This window comes from Coturnix japonica, chromosome 3 (assembly GCF_054131305.1).
Source record: "Coturnix japonica strain WE chromosome 3, WE-NBRP24, whole genome shotgun sequence".
NCBI classification, from domain to species: domain Eukaryota; kingdom Metazoa; phylum Chordata; class Aves; order Galliformes; family Phasianidae; genus Coturnix; species Coturnix japonica.
Genome location: NC_140665.1, coordinates 80567572 through 80593309, shown reverse-complemented (window position 1 = coordinate 80593309; position 25738 = coordinate 80567572). Strand labels below are relative to the sequence as shown.

The 25738-nt window shown below is 34.6% G+C and overlaps 1 protein-coding gene across 3 annotated transcripts in view; it reads right to left on the bottom strand.

The window, feature by feature from the left end:
- The window catches only part of EYS (EGF-like photoreceptor maintenance factor), a 779301-nt gene that overhangs the window by 420405 nt on the left and 333158 nt on the right, over window positions 1–25738 (bottom strand). For all 3 annotated transcript variants that reach the window (XM_085543820.1, XM_085543822.1, XM_085543821.1), the window contains one exon: window positions 19956–20077. In XM_085543820.1, coding sequence (XP_085399946.1) covers window positions 19956–20077 — 122 coding nt within the window. The remainder of the gene's footprint in view (window positions 1–19955; window positions 20078–25738) is intronic.

Below are 25738 nucleotides of genomic sequence, written 5' to 3'. Positions count from 1 at the left end.
GAGTTAGACTTGATGATCCTGTTGGGTTTCTTCTGATTAAGGATACTCTATGATTTCATGATCCTAGGTTGCTGGGAATCAGTGTCAACAAGAGTAGGTTGTTCAGGTTTGTGCCCAGTTGGACTTTGAGTATCTCCAAAGACTGGAACGCTCATAACCACAGTGGGCAATGTGCTGCAGTGTCTGGTCACCCTCACAGTCAAAAACCATTTTTTTTTTTTTTTTTTTTTTGGGGGGGATTAAATGGAATTTCATCTTATTCACCTTATGTCCATCGCCTTTTGTCCTTTCACTGGACTGCACTAAGACCCAGACTCCACCTTTTTCATTTCCTTCCATCCGTTATTTATACACTTTGCTAAGAGTCATTCTGAGGCAAAGGCATCTTTTCAAAAACCTGTTTTGAATCTTAGAATTCTAAAGTGGCTTTCCATCAATTAGAAAAGCCCACTGGTGTGCTCATTCCTACCTAGCTCAGCTAGAAAATCTGGAAAAGTACCAAATCTTAACAAAAGCAGTAATGCAGACGATTGCACTTCAGGAAAACACATTTCAGAAAGAACCATTCTTGCTTTCAGATATGTTACAGAAGAAAAACAGAAGAAACTGGCATTTTGAGCCCTCTGCATCTTGTTCCATACTTATATATCAAGTACCTGCTTTTCACAGATAACATCTGCAAAAAAAAGATGACACACAAATGATGGGAAAAACAACAACAACAAGAAAAATCTACAAAACAACCTACAATAGAACTGTTTTTTCTTCAGGGGTTCAATCAAAGCTACTAGAATCCAGAACTGAACCCATGATAAACTGCACCCATCATTCACCTGCCTTTTTATTTGATAGGATCTCGATTAGAATGGGCAGTATGTTCAGTGAAGTCTAGTTCATTCTGTTAGCAATACAGTACATGCAGTAATGGTTCATTTTACAGCTAGTTTGTATTCTCTAGCACATTGAATCACATCAGCTAGCAGCATGAAAAAACTGCAGTGCTCAGTAACGAATTTAATCCTTGTAAACTGGAGGCTATTGATTGTCTGAAGTAGTAAAATGAGAGCTTGCTTTCATACATGTTAGGTTTTGAATTTAGAATACTGTTCATGCAGCATGCAGCAGAAAATTCTGGACATATATTTCCAGTCACCGTAGAGGCCTCAAAAATCCATTTTTCTTGCTTCTATTTCCTACACAAGCATTTTTCTTCTATGATAGTTTAAACTTTCGTTGTTCCTCAGACAGCTGTGACCCATCTTACATACTCCATCTTGCACCTGTAAAAGCTCCATTACAAGTTTATCTCTGATATTCATTTGATGCTACTACTCCATTTTTCTATGCCACTCCTAAGTGCCTGCCTCAAATTCCCATGTTGCTCCTACTTTCTTCCAAATTCCATCTTGAGTCTCTCTTTATCATCATTCATATTCCTTCTTAATCTACTTTGTTCCCAAAGCTCTCTTTTTGTAAGCTATTAAAGCCATTGGCTTGGCCTGAGCTGGGTATCCCTGTTTTAACTTCTGTGCTTCTGTCCACTGACTGCTCTCTCCCCTTCTTTAACTTCAGCTCAGCCCCTCTGGGGTGAGTCAATGCCTTACAAACAACAGCTCTTGGTGTACAAGGAGCTGAGGGATTAAGGGAGCACTACAAAGCTGCAGCTGGTAACCCAAGAGAAGGAAGCTGGCTTTTTACATAATGACCGGAACAGTGAGAATGACAAAATCCCTTCTGCATACCTGGGGCTCTCCCTCATAGTGAAGACTTTGAGATGCTGATACTTGTTTTTACCTCTGTTCCTATTCCCATCCCAGTTCTTTTTGAGAAGGATGAAAAATATTGATCTCAGCACTCAGACACTGGCACTGATCGTAACACAGAGAGGATGTTTCAACAGTAACTAGCTTTCTTGCTTAAGAGTTTTAGTACTAACACTGATGTTTTTCTGTATGAGAACATTTTCACCATTAGACTGTTAAAACTCTCACTGGACTAATGATCAGTTCTTATCCATATATTCCCTCCACTTCTGTTTTGATATACTGTGGGTAGTGGGGTTCTTCTTTCCTTTCAGATTACGTAGTATGCTTGGGTACATTTCAAGCAAAGACTAGAAACACTGTTGGATTAGTTACCCATGGTGTTAAAGCACAGTAAGAAAACTCCCATCCATTTTGTACCAAATACAAATACAACTACAGCCATGGTTTGAAATTCTATCTCCTGCCCCTGCTCATCAAAATTGCATGTGCGTGTATGGATGGGTGTGTGGGGAGTGGCTTTATTTATATATATTTAAAGCCTTGATCTATTAAGATACTACAGTGAGAGTATATATGAAGAAGCAAAAAATACCTTTTCATGCTACACAGATGCCACCTTTTCATATCTCCAACAAAAATAGCATTGTTAGTTATTTTCTTTCTTGCACCTTCCAGGGAAAGTAATAATTTCTTCCTTGTTAAAATTATACAGAAAGTTTACTGTCATTTCTCTCATAAGAGAGGAAGAGCAACTACAGTCATCGACCTGGACTTGTGAATGGCATTTCACACTGCCACACACAAAATTCTTGCCGGTGAGGGTCCAGAGGAGGGCTATGATCAGATGGCTGGAGCAATTCTCCTGTAAAGAGAGGCTGAAATAGTTGAGGTTGTTCAGCCTGGAGAAGGTTCTGGGGAAACCTTATTGCAGCATTCCAGTACCTTAAGGGGGACTACAAGAAAAACTGCAAGGGGCTCTTTATAGGAGAATATAGTGACATGACAATGAGGTAATGGATTTAAACAAGAAAAATGTAGTTTTAGATTAGGCATTAGGAAGAAATTCTTCACTTTTGAGAGTGGTGAAGCACTGGAACACATTACCTACAGAAGTTATGGATTTCTGCTCACTGGAAGTATTCAAAAGCAATTTAGATGGGGTTTTGGATAACACAGTGGTTGCTAGTGGAAAGTGTCCTTACCTATGGCAGACAGTTGGAAATAGTAGAAAATAGACGATCTTTAATTCAAAGGATTCTATGATTCTGTGACATACAGTCTGAAAGGGAAAACCTGATAGATTTTGGTGGAAAACATAAATAAGTAATGTGGGAATAACTATTCTAGTGCACACAAAGGAGGCAGGAAGTTTTACCAGAGTGTCTTTTGAGAGACTGGCTCAGCAGGAACTCAACTGCATGTAATATGAGGGAAACAGATTAAATGTCAGAACAAGCTTTAATGGCAGCATTAGCACCAAGATGAAAAACAGCTAACAAAAATGGCAGCAGTATACAAATGACCCTACTCCAGTACAGCATGAAACACGTAGACAACTAGTAGCAATTATGAGTTTTTATGAAACTAGTTGCTTATTCTCTTCCATATTGCTCTAGTAATAACAGTTTTTATTTAGTTTTTTTTTTGTTTTTTTTTTTTTAAACATACTTTATCATTGCAATATCTTTCTGTGTAGTAGCAGTGGCATAAGGAATTCTTAGATGATTAACACAAAGTTATAAGTGAAAACAATGACAAAGATTAAAATTCCTCTTTCTTTTATTGCTACGGTTAGTAGACAGGGCCAATTAACTATTGTCAACGGTTTACAGGCTGGTCCTGCCCAGTTCCGTGACTAGTGGGGTGGAGAGATTTCTCAAAATCCACACCTCCAGAAAAGGGAAACAGGGGACCCCAAAATAATTAAAAACAGCAGCAACGATCTGAGGAGAAACAAAGTAATTTACTAAATATGGTATCAGAATGCAAGATAACACGCTATAATACAATATAATTAGAATTGAAGCTAATAAATCAAATATAATGAGAGAAAGACTGTCCAAACAGCTAAAGGCCTTACACTGATACTGAAGCAATGCACGCAGTTGGGACAGGCAGAGGCAAGGAGAGGTGAAGGAGAGGAGTGCTGAGACGAAAAGCCCAATCAGGCGAACTTGCCAGGAGTTATATCTCCTCTCTGACAGCAAAGCCCCACTGGGGAATGTAGTTCTTTTTCTCCTCCAGGCAGGTACCCAGAACTGGAGTATTAACACTTTAACTCCCAGTGCACTACATGATGCTATGATGTGGAATACCAGTAACCAAAAATCATCAAAGCATGACAACTGCTGAAATAAAGCTACTGCTCAAATAAAGTTACTGCTCACTTGTTGCTGTTTCCTGATATGTATCAGAAAGCCAGTTACTGTGAATAACAACCAGATGTTTTTCCACACCAACACTTTCTACTTCAGGCACTTTAATTGAATGACATAGTTTGGTGAAGGAGTACAACCTGCCCTAAAATTCCACTTGTCTATTGTAAGGTGTGTTGAGCACTGTGAAAGAGTAGTACAGTATCTCAACTTATGGAACCACCACTTTTTTTAAGACTGTTTTGGTTAGTCAATAAAGTAGTTCAGTGCCTCAGGCTGTCAATCTGACAAAGAGAAGTTTCATTAGGAGTGAAATAAACAATAATTTATGTTTCCAGTGATGAAGATAAAACAAAAAAATAAATAGCCAAGAAGTTCATCCATATGAGCTCATCTATTACACAATGGTTCTGATGCTCCAATATGTTCACGTCTGCCATTATCAAGATATAAATATCTTTCCAAACTGTGTAAAAACGTGCAGTAAGAAAGTGACCACACTGGAAGACATATTATCTCTGCCCCCTCACCTCTCTCTGCAGAATTAATCAACAATTGAGTAAAGGGCAATTTGTCTTCCACTGAATTGATAGGTGAGGACCAATTCAGCAGTTATAAAATATTTCATCATCCTTTTTTCAACTGTTAGAATAATGAAGAGAAGCTGAACGCAAAGAAAACAAAATTTTTACCTTTCAAATACATACATTACAATTTCTTAATGTAGCATATGTAGATGATGATAGCTTATGAGAAGTATATGAACCACCTGCACTCTGCGAGTTGAACTTGAACTGCTGGTTAAGAAAGCATACATAGAATACATGGGGACTAGTACTAGAAATTAACTCTATTGTGTGTCTGATTGTTTTAAAGCTTCTAAGAAGTTTCTATCATGGAACATTAAACTGTAAGATAATCAATTAATACAGTGCATGAAATGTAAATACAATGGTCCTTGCTGCCATGTTACCTTGGAAATAAAATTCATCTATAAAAGACCTCTACAATAAAATCTACACTGAGTACCTTTTAAGATACTTTGCCAGGTTGAAACTTGCCTGATAGAACCTTTACTCTTTTTCACTGGTTGTATACTGTATGAAGGCTACTGAATACAATGCGAGAAAATGTGTTTCCTAAGTTAATGCTACTATTTACAAAACAATCTCTTATTTATTCTGAATATATTACTTTTCCAACTACTGACATAACTTGGCTGCTGTTTTGTATGTTATTTATTCACCAGCAGGAAATACAATGCACTGAGTGAATATATGCTATGGTTTGATGCCAACAGTTATTGCTATTATTTGTATGAGGCATACATTAAAAATATACTTGCATTTTTTCATTCAGTATACAATTTTAAACATATTTTTACTGCTTTGGAACTTTCTGAAACAGGAATCAAACCTGAAATACAATACAAATAAAGAAAAAAAACCCCTGTAAATAACACCTTCAGCTTCTTCTCAAAGCTGAAAGTAAAAGTGAATATTAACCTGGGAGGAGAAGGATTTGGGGGTTCTACTGCTGGAAAGAGATAAAATATATATATTTTTACTATAAGTGTATAAGTATACCTTTTGAATGTTTAATATCTATGGAAAAACTTAAGAGAGCTTAAGCAGTTCTCTTATTTTTAGGATGTAATTTCTCTCATATTCTTTGGTTCCGATAATCATCTGTTCAAATTCTTTACTTTTAACAACAACTAAAATTTATTATTACATTTTTATCCAGTGATAAGACAAAAATAAATAAAAATAAACAAACAAGCAAACAAATAAATAAATAAATCGAGGAACAAATTCCAGAAGCTGTATTTGTTTTCCAGATATTTCTTGCTTAATACTCTGTCTAGAGCAATGAGTTCAGACAAACACAAAGTAACATTCAGCTCAAGGAGACAGAAAGCTATATTTCAGCTATTACTACAAGCACTAGTTCTGCTGCAATTAACTCATTTATGTTTTAGGAGGTAGTGTTTTATGTCCTAACAATAGTATTTCAGATTTCAAACACCATTCTTTTAATACAGCTGAATTTGAAAACTAAATAAACGTTCATATCTATGTTAGTTGTTTTTCTATGTCAAGTTGAGGGAAAAATCATAGATCATTGAATTGAATGCATCTTCCAGTCTACTGGACCAGAGAGTACACATAGTTCCTCTGCATATCAATCCAGCTATTTCCTATGTATCTCGAGAAGGATTTTGAAGCAAACAACACTATCTACAAAGCTAGATGAAATTATTTTCTGTTTCCGCTGGAAAATACTGCAATAATTAAAAGTTGCCAGCAAAACTGTCACTAGAGGGCGATCTCATTAGAAAGAATGTGTTATAAAGATTACAAACACTCAAGAGTTCTAATTAAGAAAGATGCTACAATACAAGTAAAACTAAACATTATTACCATCACTTGAGATATATGGCTTGGCACCAGAAATACAGTAAGGTTTGGCATCAGTAGTCTAGTTTATAGACCATGACCAAATAGAAAACACTAAACTGCCTTCAGACTAACTTCTTGAAATTCCTATTTTAGACATAATAGGAATCCACCAAAATTGAAAATATACAAAGAAAAGAAAGAAATCATGTTTTTAGGGTACTTACTTTTCCATTTGCTTTGCAGTTCTACTTACTGCATTCAAGATTATAAATAATTAAATAAATAAATTTAGAAGTATCAAATCATCCCTTAAAATATTAAATCTCTTAAAGTCACGGAGTTGAATCAGAAGGGCATCATAGTCAGTTCAGCTTAGGAAGTCAGCACACAACACAGAATAAAGAAAAAGAAAGTTCTGGCTAAACTTGTGTTAAGTATGCAAAAGTGCCAATAACTTGAAGTACCTGATCTCATATAGATCATCTATATACTCTGGTACATAAAGTTGCCCTTTTGAGTAACACCATCTATTACATAAACTTGCTTTAGACTCACCTCTGTTCCTGACAAAAAGATGAGAGAAAAGAATATATTCCTTTTTATCTTGCCATTTGTTTTCACTAACATCAAAAGCTACATTCTTTGTCTGTATGTCCTGTCATCCCACACTGCAACAACAACAATCAGCACAACAACAAAGTACCTCAAGACTGCTTCCAGCAGTCTAGGAGAAAACACATACTTTCCATCATTTTAACAGGCAATTCTTCTCCAAATACTGAGTGAAAACCTCTCTGTGAATACACGGTATCAGTTAATAAATTACACATGAACATTACACAAAGCTTCTGTCTCCAGTATCTTGGATGTTAGCAATTCACTTCAGTAAAGAAGAAAGAAAACTTCCTTCATTCCTTTAAGAACTAGAGGGAAGCAATTGCCATGGTGTGCCCAGGAAACTCACATCATTACATAAATTTAACATTATTGCTCAGATGTTTAATAAATCACCTGAAAAACTCTTAATCCTTGAAAGATTACTCAACAAAACCTTCCATGTCCCCACGTCCCTAGCTGCCTGTTTTCTTGTGCTCTTCCATCTTAACTTAATGACAATCTTTGATGAAAAATCTGGCAGTACTGGGTTTACCTGTCGAAATTGGACTCTTCAGTTCCACCTCCCCCTGGAAATCTCTTCCTTTCTGCTACAGTTCAACATAAAGCATGTAGTTAATTCAGGAGATTGTCTCAATGCCCCCTCCCCCCCCCTCCCCTCCTTTTTTTTTAAGTACTGCTCAAGTACTTTTTAAGTTACCGTGCTTTAGCACACAGGTTTTGAGATCAGACTTCCTTGACCTTGGAAATGTGAAATGAAGTAGCATGCCACACTGAAAAAATAAAAGCTGCCACCACCAAGCAGGTAGGAGCCTCAGTAGGCATTTGTTAAACTTAGAAAATCCAGCAATTGACCTCAAAGCTCTTCACCTAATGTACAGAGATGGCACTGATAAGAAAAATGAAATCTTCAGATATACTGCTGACAACAAAAGGTATTTTTTGCTTTAAGGAAGTAAAGAAGATCATCCCCAGTCTGTTCTTAACTCCACAGGCAAGAGAAGAAGAACAAGTAAAGGTAATTACAACTGCTGATCTTTATTAGCAATAATTAGCATAACAACATTATGCGGTAGAAAGCATGCTGCAACTTTGGAATTTTATAAAGAATGATACATTAATATTATCTTAAAGACAGATTACGGAGATATTTCGAAAATTTTACATTAAAAATAACTGTACGTAATGCACAATAATTCAAAAGTCTATGCAAATGACCTCTGCAGAATGATCTGAACTGATCACAGAATCATAGAATCACAAGGTTGGAAAGGACGTACAAGATCTTCTAGTCCAACCACCTTCCCATTACCTTTGCTACTACAAGATGGTACAAATGATGAGACAAAGATGTATCAACTATCCCCCTCACATTTCTGATTGTTTCTAAACTCTGAATACAGTTTTGCAGTTTAAGCAAGTTGTCTTTATGAACCTTCTCCAAAGCTATATACCTTATTTATTATTATTCTTATTATTTTTTTTTTTTTAATCTACTTTAAGGGTTGTCTCTTGATGTCTACTTTAGATCTACTCAATCTCCAAAACAGTAAATTAGAGAAGAAACTGTCTTTTCCCAGCCTGACAGAAAGGGACTACCAAATCTAGTAACAGCATGGGAAACAACAAGCATTAAATGAACAAATGTTTTCAGCTTAAATAAATAAATAAATAAATAAATCTTATTTTCAATTCCAAATACAGAACACACTGGATATATTATGCTCAGAAACAATTAGGTGCCTGTAAAGAACGGATAACCAAGGACTGCCGTAGTATTTAGTATAAAAAATGTCAGGTCATTAGGACATCAGTTAAAAATATAAAACCCCTGCTTCTATACTTTAAGAGCACTAATCAGGCATTTTCAAAACTCAGCAGTAGTTAACATATATCAAAGTTTATCTGGTGAATCATTTAGCATATGAACAACACTCACAATGATAATTTCAACATTATAAACTCAGCATTTCAAAGTGGCCTATATGAAATTCTACAGAGTTTGTCATTAATACTGGTGTCTAGTAAATACTTTAGAAACAAATTAAGATATCTCTGGTCTCACATTTGTTAACAGAATAAGGAAGTTACACACAAACTGATTTGAGTATATTTCACCTTTGTTAATGATTTAACCTACTACATCAAATTATAATCTTTCTGTTTACCTGATCTTGTATAACTGTAAATTCCTAAGAGTATATGAGGCATAAACATAAAACATTAAAACTAAATTTACTAAAGATCACTTAAACTTAATTAAGTTCACCTACTTACCTACATATGTACACCTGTTCAAAGGCTGCATTCACCACTAGCTGTGCAGAGATTTCCCTACTACAGACTTTGTTAGAAAAATTTGTCTTTCTATGTCTTGGTACAAAGCCTTTTAAAAATTGCCTCAAAAGACTATTGTTCTGATAGAAAACTATGAAACCAAACAACTAAAAATAATTCACAATTGGTTTCTAAGAGTCAGTTATGCCTTAACATGTCTTTGAGATAAATCAATCCAACTTTCTACTCAGGCTGTCTCATCGAGTTACTTTAATAGAGCAAATTGATGAAAATTTTATGACTGTCCCTTCCTGATACAGAATGAACAAATCAGGAGACGTGCATAACAATACTTGTGGGTGCTCATGGTGTGGTGTGACTTTTAAATTTGTGCTTCCTTTACTCTGCTTGTGACCTTCAAAGACAAAGTGTTCCCATTTTCACTGCAATAGATTTTTATCACGCATTCAAAGTGGCATTTGGTGGAACTAAGTATGGTAATTCCTGATTCTGACCTAGTCTTCTTGCTTTTGCCAAAGAGGCAGTGTTACTTTATAGAGGACGTATAATAGCATACTATCTGTAAATGCAGTTTAAATAAACTGTTTTTATAATACTTGACTTGATCTATCAGAACAAAGCAGTTTAAACCCCAGGTAAAACCAAGATGACAGTTAATGAACAGTGAATTACCTGTAGAAACTAGTTGTAGGGGAGACAACATTGATTTTCTAATTATGAGTTGTGTAACTTTCCCTATACTAGAACCATTTCTTGTAGTTTATACATGTGTAAATATTTTTCATATCGTTCTATCATATCTATATAACAATTCATCTCAAAGATACAATTGCTTTATTTGAATATTTTATTCTTTTTCAATTATGCAATTTCTAAGCATATAATTATACTCATAATTGCTAGAATACTTTTAAAATAAAAGTAGAATCAGTTACAGAAATGATTATTTTATTATTTTATATAAATATATAAAATATTTCATTATAATATGTATATTAATATATATTAATACATTAATATATATTATTATATGTTATATAATATTATAATATTATAAATATATAAATATTTTATTATTTCTTTAATCACTTTTAATCTAAGAAAACATCCCTTTTTTTTTTTTTCTTTTTCCATTTACTTTCACCAGCCATAAGCCACATTCTGCTAGTTTCACGTATGTTAGATTGCATGAACTCTATTGTACTAATAGTCTTGTGAAACTATTTTTCATGTTATCTTCATCATCCCAGTGACCTGAAGACAGAAATATGGAAGTCAATGCTGTATTACAGTACTGAATTGCTTCACATAACTAAAACACACACAGCTTCATTTTCTCCTCCTCATCTCCCACAACAGAACAAATTATAAGAATAATTGACATTCTTAGAAAGACAAAAATGGTGGCTTTCATTCAAAACAGAATGCTTTGTAATTTAACATTAAACCTTGCATTTATTTAGGCTGTGAAGTTACTTCAGAACAAAATAGTTCAGGTTACATTACATTACATTGGTATTAAAACTGATAAATTTATCTATGAAAATTTTGATTCTTAACTACTTTTAAATTGCTTTAAGATGATAAACTATAAAGGTGAATATGAGCAACATATTCATTTTATTAATGACTTTTTTCAAAGAAAATAAATACAGATATAATAGTAAAGAGGATGAAGAGCTACATGCTATTCTTTGTGGAAAAAACTTTTTATCCATTCTGCTTGGCTCACCAGGATATAATATCAGCAGCAATGCTCATAATCTTTCTAAGTTTTATTCCTTTGTGCAAGCATTAAACGCTGCTGATGCATGGAACATCTAATCTGCAGCTAACAATGACTGAAGGTTTTCTCATTCATTTCTAATTTGCTGTTTTAAAACTGCCGGCTCTTTTTTTTTTTTTTTTTTTTTTTTAATTATTATTGATTAAACTTCATATTTTAATAAGGTTTCCAGAAAACTGAAAGTCAACATGCTTTTAGGTAACTGTTAAAAGAAGAGCAAAAGAATAAGCAAAACTGAGCCTACACTGAATCATTTGTAACAGATGAGAATTAGAAAAGATCTGGATTATAATTAATGAGATACTGAAGTCTGTCTTGAAAATTCTTTCAGCTATGTTCTTCTTTTCATGTCATTATTCCTATCCATTCTAGTTTTAATTCTTTTCTCACTACAATAATATTGAGTGGTGATCACATTTTTGTTGTTGCCCAGAGCAGCAGACACAGAGAGGAAAAAAAAAAAGAATCACTGAATTTTCATAAAAATTTCATTGGTATATAACAAGATGGGGAGAATGACTACCTCTGAAGATCAGTCAGATTAAAAAAACCAACCAACCAAAAACAAACAAACAAACAAAACAACAAAAAAAACCCACATCAAAGTGCTAAAAACTACATGCTCTCTCCAAGGATTAAACTATAAGTAGGCTATAGCTAAACAAATAAATCAATGAAACAATGCTATCCATTTTCATTTGTACAGAAAGCAATTGGGAAATTTTGTTCAACTGTTTTCATTATACCATATCTCATAATGAACACACAGCTTTTCTCTCTCTCTTACATCCCCATTAAGACATATCTACTCTTTCATTCAGTACTTTAGCTTGTATACCTGTCGTCTACTGCTTTAACCACTTTATGGTCAAACTTGAAAAACACGAACACTCTATGATGGTCCAAACTGTTTTTCTAAACCTTCGCCTCTTCCATCCTATTGTTTTTTTTAATAGCAAATTTTAAATTAATTTGTTTCATAGTGACATTTTAAAAAATGAACTCCCTGAGGCTTTCTAATCCAGCTTTTGTCAGACTACTTCAGAGTCAACTCTTCCACCTCTGGAAACCTGTTTCACTCCTACTATTCCTAATCTTTCTTTGTCCTTGGATGTCAAGTATTTCTATGTCTTTTAGAAGCACCAGAGTACTTAATTCACCTGTTAGACACTTTGGACTGCACGGTGTGTGCTTACATGGCTTTAAAGCTGGTCCTTACAGATGACTGATAGATTTCTCCTTTGGTCCTTACTCTTAATATCTTTCCAGTTGCACATGTTCAACTTTCTATACATTTTCTCTTCAGTAGTTCAATCCAACCTTGAAATTAAGGAAGCTTAGGATTCAGAACAGAAAGACAAAAGGTACCACGTTCTGGTCTAAGAATTTAAGAATTTTTTTTTCCAATCAGTCACTCTTTCTCCACACTCTGTCAGTACAGGAAAAGACATGAGCTAGGGTTAAGAACCAGTGTGAGTGTTCTAGCTGGGCATCAGTTGGTAGGAAGTAAGCTCATGTATGACTTGTTTTGTATTTAAATACATGATTACTAATATCCTTGTTTTTCCACCTTAGAAATAGATTTTATCTCAGTTCTCAGTTCACCAGTTCTACTTTTTATTTTATTTATTTATTTATTTATTTATTTATTTATTTATTCTTTCATTCCTCTCCCTCATCCCGCTGGGAGGGAAAGGGGGTAAGCAAATGATTGTGTGGTGCTTAGCTAACTCTTGGGTTAGAACACAACAAAGGGCCAATGCTTGTTCTGCAAATCAGTTATGAATTATGCCAATCAATGCTTAAAGACACTATGCTTTCCATCTCACCTCATCATCTGCAAGAGAAGAAATAAAAGGGAAGCTTACATCCATGACTACTTCCCCATTCTCACTTCAAACACCAAAGAAATGAATCAACAGCAATACAGTTCAGTCTCTTCCTTTCTTTGCTGAATGCACATGAGAACTGAAAAATTGCAAATACAAAATCTCACATTTCACATGCAAGAAGAATTGTACTAGAAAGGAGTTATAAAATGCAGAATGACTCATATTAATTTATGTTTTATGATTAAAACTCTCTACTGAACCCAAATTTTTGAGTTATCTACATATTAAAACTGATGAAAACACAAAATTAATGACCAAAAAACCCAAAAACCAACCAACCAACCAACCAACCAAACACAAAAACACTGAGGCAGGAAGAAATCTTTGGAGATTGTCTAGTTCTGGATCTTGTCCAGATTTGGACAATTGTTGGGTTTTGAGTATCTCCAAAGCCTTTCTGGGCAACACATTATAGTATTTAATCACTGTTACAACAAATGTCTATTACATTTAAATAGACTATCTCACATATCAGTTTGTACCCACTGATTCTTTTCCTTTCACTGGGCAGTTCTGAGAAGAGACTGACTCTGTGTTCTTCACCAGTCCCCTCCCCTCTGGTATTTACACGTTGACAAAACCATCCATTAACAAGTCACATCACCAGATGATATCAAGTTAGTCAGACATGCTTTTCTCTTTGTAAATTCATGCTCCTGACCACATTCTTTCATACTGTGTGTGAAAATAGTTTCCAGGATTATTTATTCTATGATCTTCCCACAGATTGAGGCTGACATCACAATAGTTGCCCAGATCCACCCACATTGCTTTTCTTGAACAGAACAGTGACGTGTTCCATTTCTGGCCTTTCCTTTTCTGATTTTGTTTGTTTTCGTTTTCTTCTATACATCCATTTCCTGTCTTCCAATTCTCAAGAACCGTTCCCAGTCACCTAAACTTTGCAAAGATAATCAGGAGTGGACTGACAGTGATTCCCTCAGCATTCATGGGCACATTCTATCAGGTTCTTGCAGCTGGGAGTCTCTCAGTACCATCATCTATCCCTTCCAGTACTGCTTTGTGGCTCAGCTCCAGCTGATTCAGATGCTTCTCTGGACAGAATTCCCAGTCCCTCTTCTGTTCCCAGGTCTCTGAACCAATTCTGTAGCTGCAGAATGGCAGATAAGGGAGGAGCCCTCATCCTAATGTTGATGACAAGCTTCCAGACTTCACCACGGTTTCCATTTCCCAATCTCATAAACACAGACTATGCCTGTTTTTTACTTCACTGTGCTTACACTATGCTTAGCAGTTCAAATTCTTGTAACTGCAGTTTCGGAAGATGCTGTTACTCTTTTAATGATCACTAGAATTGTGCAGTCTGCTGACAGCCTATTATAGTTCATTTACTTGGATACACAGATCCTCCTCCAGAGCTCATGTAACTCCTGCAGGCAAGGACACTGCATCCCCCAACCATAGCTTCAGCAAGAGGCCCCAGGACTGAATAATTGCACCCTTCTTTGGGAAATTGGTGTGTTCTGTGGTCTATGATGTGCAGGGATAGTTATTCCAGTGGGTAGCCGGGGACTGCACCCTGCAGCACCCTGCCACCACTGCTAAGCATATGGTGTCTCTGACAGAATTTCTGGCCCCCTGCTACACTGCTGTCTCTGCTGGCTGTGCTCCAGGCCAGCTAGTAACATATGCCCTCTCTTGCACTTGCTGAATGAATGCTTGATTCTCCCTTATGAGAAGTCAGACAGAAACAAAAAGCTGAAAGCCCCCTTTTTATCAAAGAACACTGACAACGAGGCTTGTGAGAAGCTGCTACAGCTTGCTAGCCATAACAGCATTTTGTAGCTGTCCCCTTCTAGGAGCAGGAGGCATCCTGAAGCTCCTCAAAGAGTTCCAGACATTCTCTGATGATGTTCCCAGAAAGCCTAGCATCTATCAATCTGCAGTCCAGAAACCACTGTGCAAACTGCTGCATGTTAGGTGCACTCCTATTTGTATATTACATATATTGTAAGCTTAGAATTTAACAGTGTTCTGTATTTTATTATTCTTTAACAGGTATGTTAAAAAAAAAAAAAAAAAAAAAAAGATGGTATGATGAATTTGGGTAAGTTTTTAGCACATTTCATGCACTCACAATTACCTCATAATTTTAGAAACCATTTTGTACTCCCTCCACTTAACAAATGTTCAACAAGTTGATCACGTCTCTTTGAGAGTCTGCAATCAAAATATATTATAAAGTTTTAAAGAAAACTACAACAGAAAGTGATTTAATATTCCAGCAGGAACAATGCTACTGTTTGAGAAGTAAAAGTTGATGAGTTGGATTAGTGTATTTTCATGCCTTGATATTAATTTCACAAGTGATTTTGTATTTCATTAGGATTTTAAGTAAAAATGGAACTATACTTTCAGAAAGCTGTTAAATAATGGTCAAAATTTCCCCTGAGGGCTTCAATATGTCAGTGACTTTTTAGTACATATTACTGAGCAATATTTTGTTGTTCGCCTCAGGCAACAGAAACCCTAAAGCTGATTTTGCACTTTGCATTGTAATAGGCAGCACACTACACATTTTCAGTTGTTAGTATCATTACCAGTGATAAAACCATAGAACACTTGCTGTCTTTGGAGGAAACACTTGTTTGCTCTTTCAAAAATTTCTTTAGATAATTCATTACTACATCTCCCAATTGACCAAATAAATCTTCTGAAGATGACTTTGAGTAAGAGGCTCATACATAATTGGATAGTAGAGTAAAAATAAAATAATGAGTCACAACAGAAGATGTCAAAAGCACAACAGTGAAATGTTTTGGGAAACATCTCTGCAGCAAGAGAGAAAGAGCTCGCCAAAGAACCCTGAAAAAATGCCAGATAAGAAGCCAGATGCTGCCTGCAAAAAAATATTCCAGAGTTTGGCATCTGGGACTATTAAATGCCAAGCTGATTCCCATCTGTGGGAAAAGCTGTTTACTGCTTCTGGGGGAAAAAAAAGTAAGAAGGAATATGGCAGTAGTCTAAAGGACTTCCAGTGAAAACAGAAGGCAGACTGAACTCAGCATTCAAATTATAATCATATCACAATTTACCTTTTATTTCCATGGTAGTGTAAAATATATTAATTCAGAAATAAGCATAATCTTAAAAATGCAATAAGCTCACTTAATCAGAATAGACACTAAGATCATCAAGACTTGCCATTAGCCTACCACTGCCAAATCTACAACTAAACCATGCCCCTGAGCACCACACATACACGTAATGCATAAACATGCATGCTTTTACTTAAAGTTCTGTAACGCATTCTTGAGATAACTTAGGAAATCACCTATTTCTACAACTTAGCACAGAAGAATTATTGCACAGTTTTAAGAAAGTGCAGAGGCTACTTTTAACTTTACTTTTTTAAAATAAATTCTCTCCAGAAGGGAAAAAAAACAAAAACAAAACAAAACAAAACAAAAAATCAAAGCTCATGGTATGTGCAACACTTCCTAGTGACACAACTAGTCATTTTTTAAGAACTCAGACCAGGTAACTGACAGTTACACTAACAAAAAAATAGTTTTTGATTTTCAAAAGATGACTTGGCTTCAAATACTATCAGGCAAAAATGGGCAATTACAGGGTGAGACATATTGACTGACAAAACAGGAAGCAGACAGGTTAAGACTAACTCTTGTTGACAGTATGTTTACCAAAATAAATTATTATTTAAGCAAAGATGAAGAAAGATATGTCTTCATCTTTACTTAGCATGTATATATATAAGGTACTATACTAAGGTACTATAGGGTACTATACTAAGTAAAGGTAATAGTAAAGGTACTACTTGAAGAAGTACTACTAACAAAAACTTGAACAACAAGATGATTTAAGAACTCAAAAGTCTGTCACTGCAAATACAGCTTTGTACTTCAAACGGAGTTTAAATGGTGGTAGGAAAAGCAAAACCTCTTACAGGATAGGAGAAGAAACATAAGTTTTAAATGAAAGTTTAAAAACAGACATTTTTGCACACTATTAGTAATTAGGCCCCATATTTAAAGATAATTTCTGGTACTGAGCAACTTTCATCTTTGCAGGAGTTATTGGGAGCATTATTTTAGCATCATTTGCGTGTTTCATCCTCACTTTAGCATCTTTGAAAAGGAAAGGCTAGCTTCTAGAATTAAAGACATACAAATAATATTGAAAAACATCTATAATGCTGTTGAAGGGTAACATTTCTCAGGTCTAGCAAAGATAACACAGTAGCTATTATAAAGGATGCAAGATCAATAGAATCATAGAATCACCTGCGTTGGAAAAGACCTTCAGGGACATCAAGTCCAACTATCAACATGGCCTACCAAGTCCCATTACTAAACCTGGTTCCACTCCTTCCAGTCACTCAGGTGTGCATTGCATGCACTTGATCTACACTGGGTTGGCCCTGCCTTCCTACCAAGTGCTCAGTTACTGTTTCACACTATGACTCAGCATTTATGCTACACCTGTCCAATCCAGTTCCTACAGGAGAGTGCTGTGGGAACGTCAAGTACTTTACTAAGATCCAGGTGAACAACATTCAAAGCCTAATCCATACTGCCAGCATTCAATCACTCCATTGTCCTACATATTGTTATGTGATGCTCACAATGTTCCTTATAACAGTTTCAACAACTAATACTGCCAAGTAACATGAATCTATGGGATTTAACCTAGGTATACAGTATACGAGGTTAATTCTCTAAGTTGTCAGTCACATTGATTGAAGCCATATTTCAAGTTATTTTACATCATTAGAAACGTCTCATATATAAAACTATGTTGCCTATTATTTTACTAGAAGAGTTTAAGAGATTTTCACTTAAAGTTTCTCTTAGTTAAGGTAGTAACAGCAAAGGAGATCCAAAAGCTTTAACTAGATTTTGTTGTTAGTAAAGCAGAACCTTAGATAGACCAGTAAAGATGGCGCAATTGTCATCAGAGACACAGAGAGTTTACACTATTTGAGAATTACAACAAGGTTCAAAGTGTACTAGAAACACAGGACAAATAGCTGTGAGGAAAAATATGTGCAGCGCTTACACTTCAACTGAATTTTCCCATAAACATTTTCTGTAGCAGTTCAGTATTTGACGGATCCAGAAAAAGTACTTTTTGAGCATTTTTTTTCTTCATTTTACAAGTCCTTGCCTTCATGCAGCTTGTCCAGCTATGAATAAAAACTAAAGAAGCCAAATTACCTTCTCCAATATATATCACACTTCCAGAAGCTGAAGGAATAGTTAAAATGTAAGGATAGGTAATAGACATTGCAAAATATTCAACAACATCCACGAGGACACTGAAATATTGCCTATACAATCCATCATAACATCCAAGAATTCAAATTGCCATAAGGTAACAGCTAATCAGGGATAAGCAGCCTGCAGTTATACAATTACTTTTCATTAGAAGTAAAAAAAAAAAAAAAAAAAAAAAAACTGAAATTTTCACAATAAAAGGAACTCCATAAAAACAAACAAACAACAAACAAACAAACAAACAAAACCAAACACCTTTTAACAATTGTTTTTTTTCCACATCCCCCCAAACACAAATATGAGAAGAATGGCAATTTAAAATATTTTAACATATTTGCTCATCTACACTATTGCCTTCTTCTTTGATTACTGAATTGCAACAAACCATCTAGCAAAAGTATACATCTAACAATATATACAAATGCTATTAACTGTGTATACTGTGTACACATAAATTAATATTTCAATATAAATTAATTCACAGAGAAGGTTAAAAGAAAAAGGTCACTAAATTCTAGATGCTTCATCTTACATTTTTTAAGATAAATTTTATTTTAAATGTAAGAGACTAGGTAAAAACACCTGCAAATTTTCCCCTTTCAAGTCACAATTGAAAATTGCATTTAGCCCAAAATAAATCTTGCTTTTCTCCTTACGACTCTCAAAATCCAAATTATGTAATTATATCAGGGTCAATAAGAAAATGATTCAAATAAAAAAGGTATAAAAAAAACCAGGCAAGTTACAATTGTCCTTGGTGCTGCAGAAATTGTCTGTTTCTAACCATGCTGCATTTCCTTCTTGTTTACAGGCTGTATTATCAGGAATAGTATCACTGTTCAACAACTATACAGTGTATACTCGTTACATTGTTCTTCAAGTCACTGTATCTGTATCTACTATTAAGAGTTTAAATTCAGATACAAAATAATTTAGATAAACATGGTATAGACAATCTCTTGTTATAAATAATGGAAATTGACTTTTTATGGGGTCTATCCCCATAAGACAGAAACAAAATATTTTTTAAAATCTAAACAGTGTGGATAAAATAAAGGATAGTGTTTGTGTTAGAAATATATGGATAGAATCAAATCTTCACATTTTCTCCCAACATGGCTGTAAATTTTAGTTAAATTACTATTTTTGTGTAATTTTAAGTCACAAGGTGGCAGCAATGATATAATCTCTTTATCTAAAACTGCAAAAACACATTCACTCCCACTACTTTAACTCTTAAAACTTCTCCATTGCTTACAGGGCATAAATGACAGAAAGAGATCATGTATTTTCTTTGACAATGTGCAGTTCCAGATTACTTGCTAAGTGTTTTGAATTGATGCTTTGTTTTTTGTATTTTTTTTTAATTTTCCATCAACAACTCATTATGTTTGCTGACTTCAAATGAATGTGCAGTGAAACACTGTATCCATGACAGCAGTTGTTTGCTCATCTTTCTGTAATAACACACCATTCACAGAGCTGAGAAATAAAAGAATAACTGGATACATAAGCTTGTCAGTTCTGAAACATAATCATATAGTGAGAAGGTGCAATGCTTACCGATAGCTGTTGAAAAGATCTGTGCAGGTGCCATTATTTCTACAAGGCTCTGAGTCACATTCATTTGACTCGTATTCACAAAATGTTCCTTCCCATCCAGGCAGACAAACACACTGGTATCTCTGCAATGCAAGAAGGAAAATAATTTATCTGTTACTTTAGAAAAATAATAATAATAATAATAATACATTTACAAGAGGTATTATTATGATTTATCACTGCTGTTTCTTGTTTTCCAATGAGTGATTCACCATTCTAAAACTTGAAAAAAAAAAAGAAAAAAATATAAATCTATTATCAGTTTGGCCTGGTAATGTAATGAAGAAAGAGGGCAGGGTATGAAGTACGAGACATTACTTATTATCTGTATTTTTGCATCATCGACTTGTATATAAAAATACTTTACTATCTCTCCCTCTCTTGACCAAGAATTTTAGCAAAATGTAATACCTCTCCCATAAAGCTACATTGCCTCTTCTGCTTAAAACACAGGTACTTGCAACCATCTTGAGTTGTATTGCTCAGTATGCAGACAAAACAGAACTGAATATAAAATAGTTTATCACAAATATGTTTAATATTTTCAATTTGACATTGTGCATCAGTATATCAATTGTACAACAGTATGCAATTTACAACATGAGAACTACTGTCATCTATACAAGTGTATTAGATAGTAATAAAAATATAATAATTTCAAGTATTCTACCTTTGCGGTGGCAGTTCTTGATATATTGATGATAAGATGTGAATGCAAAATTTCTGATTAAATTGAATATAGCTTTTCAGCAGCACATACATCCACCTTTAAATGGCATATATTATAGAATGTTTTTGATCACACTGCAAAGCTATATCAAATTGTAATCACTCTTTACTATTATCTCAAGTCTCAAAATTATTATCTGGTAACTGCATGCAAGGAAGTGTTTGACAGAAGTTAAAAGCATAAAGCATCTTCTTCCTGCCTGTGTTCTAAAACAAAAGAGAAAGGTGAGCATCTGTTGAATTGAATATTCATTAGAGATGGGCAGCACAGCAAACACTTCCATTCAGCAGAAGTTTTAATTGCTTCTTTTGTAACATGCTTACTTCTAACAAGGTTTCTCTCTATCAAGAGTTCAGAAATGCTTTAATGGTAAGCATGACTAATGCATATTATTTCATTACTTGCTAAGCACTGCAATAGGCTTCAGGGTAGATTTTAAAGCCTATTAAATTCCATGTAAATTGGAGAACATTAAGAAACAAACAGCAAAAAAGTTTAAGGGTTTTTTAAAGCCAAGTGCATAAACAAGCTGCCATAGCACAACGATCAAATGTATAATGTATCAGAGTGCTGAGAGTGCAGACTCTGTTTTAGCCATCTTTACTTTGGAAACAGACATATATGATTGTGTTTAAAAGAGATATGGCCTAAGAACCTATATCATGGTAAACAGGAATTAACTTCTCAATACAGTTTAAAGATAAATAATGAGTCAGAACTTTGGAACAAATGTATGTTTTTTTGCAATTTTCCTATGTTTTTCTATAAGTTCCAGTAATATTCTTACTCACTCCTGATGAATAAAAACTTATTTTATTGGAACAAAGACATCAAAATTAAAAAGAAAGTAATTGTTTAAAAACAAACTTGGCATGGTTGCCCTGAAGCGTCAGAAGGTGTGAAACAGCTGAACTGTTTCCAACATTCAGAATTAAACTACATACATGTGTATGCTTCTACAGCTGATCAAGTCAGCTCTCATGCAATCAGATCTATAGATAATGTATTTGTGATCTCTATTTTTCCCAACTCACTGCATCTTTTTTGCGCTTGTGGTGACTAGCAAAGATGCAAACTTACTTAGGACATATCAATGATTTCTATGATTTTCTGAATGCAACAAGATGTATTTTAAAAGCCAGAATATAAAAGTGCAGGCCTTTGTCCTCAGTTAAAGTAGGGCATTCAGACAATTAGAACTTGTCTATGACTTCTAAGCAAGTAAAAATAAGAAAACAGAAAAATATTGCGCCAAAGAAAGGAAAAAGGCAAAAACGTTGATATAGATTATATTAGCCCATGTCTGCATCTGCTATTACATCACAAATTCATCCAAATTCACTGTTAACTATTTTAACTAACTGGCCAATTTTTCTGAGTTTTCCTCTATTTCCTGCACAAATACCAGCGCAACAAAATAAATAATAGTAATAAATAATCATGCAACAAACACATAATGCAGAAATAGGGACAACTAATTCATATTCACAAATAACTATTAAATTATTATTATTATTCCTTACTACTTCCTAAAACTCTTCCAGAAATTGATTAAAAAAATGGATGTAAAAGGAGGCTGAAAATCATTCCATTTAGAAAGCAGTAATAATTAGTGTCTGGTTTTATTTATTTATTTATTTTTATTTTATTACAATGAATTATAAGTAGAGACAGATAAAATAGATATAAATAAGATAAAGAAAATACACTGCAGAAAAGGACCTGCAAGTTCTTGGGGACAGGAAGATAAATGAGGCAGCCCTGGAAATAAAGGCAGCTAATGATCCACTGGGCTGCCACAGGGGAAGTGCTGCCAGTGAGTGGAGTGAGGTGAATATTTCCCACGCGCAGCCTAGATTGCTGTGTCTAATTCTGGGTTCCCAGCACAACAAACACATGGACAGACTGCAGAGATCAGCAAAGGGCCACCAAGATCCCTGACAAACTTGGGCATCACTCCTATGAGAAAAGACTGAAAGAAGGAGGACTGTCAGTTAGGGCATAGCATGCATCAAACAATGCAGAATTACAAGATGCTGCATTTGGAAAGTATGAGGTGGATTGTGCAGAACAGAGGAAGAATAGAATCTGATTCTTATTCACATATTTCTTCATTTTTATTTATTTTAACTATGTACTGCTACACATATTAGACATGAAAATAAATGGTACTTTTGAGTTCCTCCATGCCATCTTTTGCTTGCTCTCTAAACAGTGTAGTAAATGTATCAACTCTTGAACAAATATCCAAAATAAAAGTGTCAAAGTAAAAGAGGGTAGATTTAGACTGGATATAAGGAAAATGATTTTTTACAGTAAGTGTAGTGAAGCACAGGAACGGGTTGCCCATAGACACAGTGAATGTTCCATCCATGGAGACATTCAAGACCAAGTTGGATGGGGCTGTGAGCAACCCAACCTGGCCATAGATATCCTTGTTCATTGCTGAGGAAATGGACTAGATGACCTTTAAATGTCCCTTCCAACTCAAACAATTCTATGACTATGATAACTATAAGCACACTACTGTGTCATTACCCTATTAATGGTGTGGATGGTTAAGAAAGCAATATTTGAGACTATCTGCATATTTACCCTTATTTGACATTGTAATTGAAGAATTAATAATTTTCTTAAGCCTTTCTGTTATTTTACTGGAAAATGGCAAACAAACACCTGACAAATAGAAACTACAATGAGAAAGTTTCATCATGCACAACCAGGATCTGAATTACAAGCAGGCTTATCTTCAAGCCTGAACTTGCAGATATAGGCTGAGAATAATTTTTACCCTACAGAGCTACATACCAAGGATTCTTTCCACTTGGAACACAGAATTAACAAAAAAAAAAAAAAAAAAAAAGTAATTTCACTTTTAAAGATACTATTGAGCAGGTCCATTTTTAGATGGTGTAATAGCCTTTTAATTCTTTGCAAATAGAAAGGACAAAAAGATGGAAAATTAATGGAAAGAGAAATACTCAAGCAGAAATGTAGAAATCTCTTCTTCATCTCTGAACCCAGTGCCTCAGCCAGGCCATGCTTCCTACAGTGTAACTCTGTTAAGGATGAGCACACAGTAAGATTGCTCATCACTGCCACATATTGTGAGATGTATTCCAACAAGAAACTCCAAAGCTTGCCTTTGTAGTTTTCTTTTCTTTGCCCTGGAAAATAACAGTATTTTTGCCTCTGCATAATACTTTTCATCACAGAATTATTTTCCTTGGAAGTCTTCTTCCTACAGAAAATATGCATGCAACTTTGTTACTGCTAATAGCCGTCATTTTACCCTGTGAAATAAATGTGAATACAGAAATGTAAGCATCTCTGAAATGATATTCATTATTGTCCTTAATCATATTGAACTCCTTATATTACTTAAATTTTTTTTTGTTGTTGTTGTTGATTTAAAGGTCTTTTCTGAATTGCCACTTTAATACTTCACTTTTAATTTACTATTTATTTAACAATTTACACAATAAATTGTATCTAACCCTTATCTAAAGGCTGGCTGCAAGAAAGACAGGGAGGGACTCTTTAGTAGTGCCTGTTGTGATAAAGGATAGCTTTAGGTTATATTTTGAAAAGTGAGGGTGGTGAGGCACTGGAACAAGGTGCCAAGATTAGTGGTGGATGACTTGTCCCTGGAGACTTTCAAGGTGAGTCTGGATCAGGCTTGGGCAACCCGATCTAGCCGTGAACATCCCTTTCATTGCAGAGAAGCTGGACTAGATAACTGCTAAATGTCCCTTCAAGCTCTAGGGATTCCATGATTCTAGGATTCTATGATATTCAACAACATGCATTTTTCTCATTTTTCCATATGACATTGTTTTCATTACATGAGTCTTTGCATTTTTATCCTAAATAAAACAGACTATTTCATTCAAAAATGAAGGAAACAAAACTCCCACCTTTTCATCTTCAGATGGTTTGAACATAACTTTAATCTTTGCTAAAGAAAACCACATAAAAGAAGATCCACCCAGAGTGAAATCCTAGCAATTACATTACCTTTCTTTCTTACTATAATAAATTTACCTGTGCCTAAAAACACATAGGAACAGTGAATTTATTAATGGTGTTGCTTCACAAGCAAAAGAAAATAGACTTCTGAGATAAGCATGTACAATAAACTAACACTAAATAGTAGCAATGTAAGTTGATAAAGCAGTATGGAGTTTTAGAAGCTAAACCTCAAAATGCTAACAGTATACTCACTCATTCTTTTAAAATCCATTTACATTTTTTTGCCTTGAACTTATAAATTCTGTACAAACTGATATTAATAATAAAATAGTTTTTTAATTTAAATTTTAACCAAGAAGAAAAAAAGAAACATTATAAATTTGTCTATCTGTCCAGTCTATTAAATAATTAATGCATTAAATGAGTAGGGAGGAGTATATATAAAACATGTGCAAAAGATATGGTATCTTTCTCAAGTCAGTTACACACTAGTGCTAAATACAAGCCTACACTTTCATTTAGTGCGGGCTTCAACTTAAAATACATCTTGTATCTAGACATGCAGCATATTCAGAACTCTGTAATTTGTAATCATAAGGAAAATTACCATAAATAGGAATACAACTTATTTACATAGTATGCCTTTATACACTACCATTTCAAAAATGACAGCTTTGCTAGTAAATTTGTAATCATTGTTGCCTTCAATATTGATCATTTTAAAGCAGCACATCTGTAAAAACAAAACCTTTCAGAAAATTTAGTATATTTAAAATTAAATAATGAGTAATGACAAACTCCAAGCTACTTTAGATTTCATCTTCCCATTGGAAACAAACAGATTACAGCCCTGTAAGAGGCCATGCTTTTGCACTATTGCCTCAAAGTTTGCTGAGGATGGACAAGTCCAAACAAGTCCTGGGCAAGGGTTGAAAGGACCTTGCCTCCCTCCTATAAATTGGAGCAAGACCAGCCCATGCATTGAGAATCTAATAAATTACCTCCACTATCGCTCAGTTCTCACACTACACCTGAAATTTCA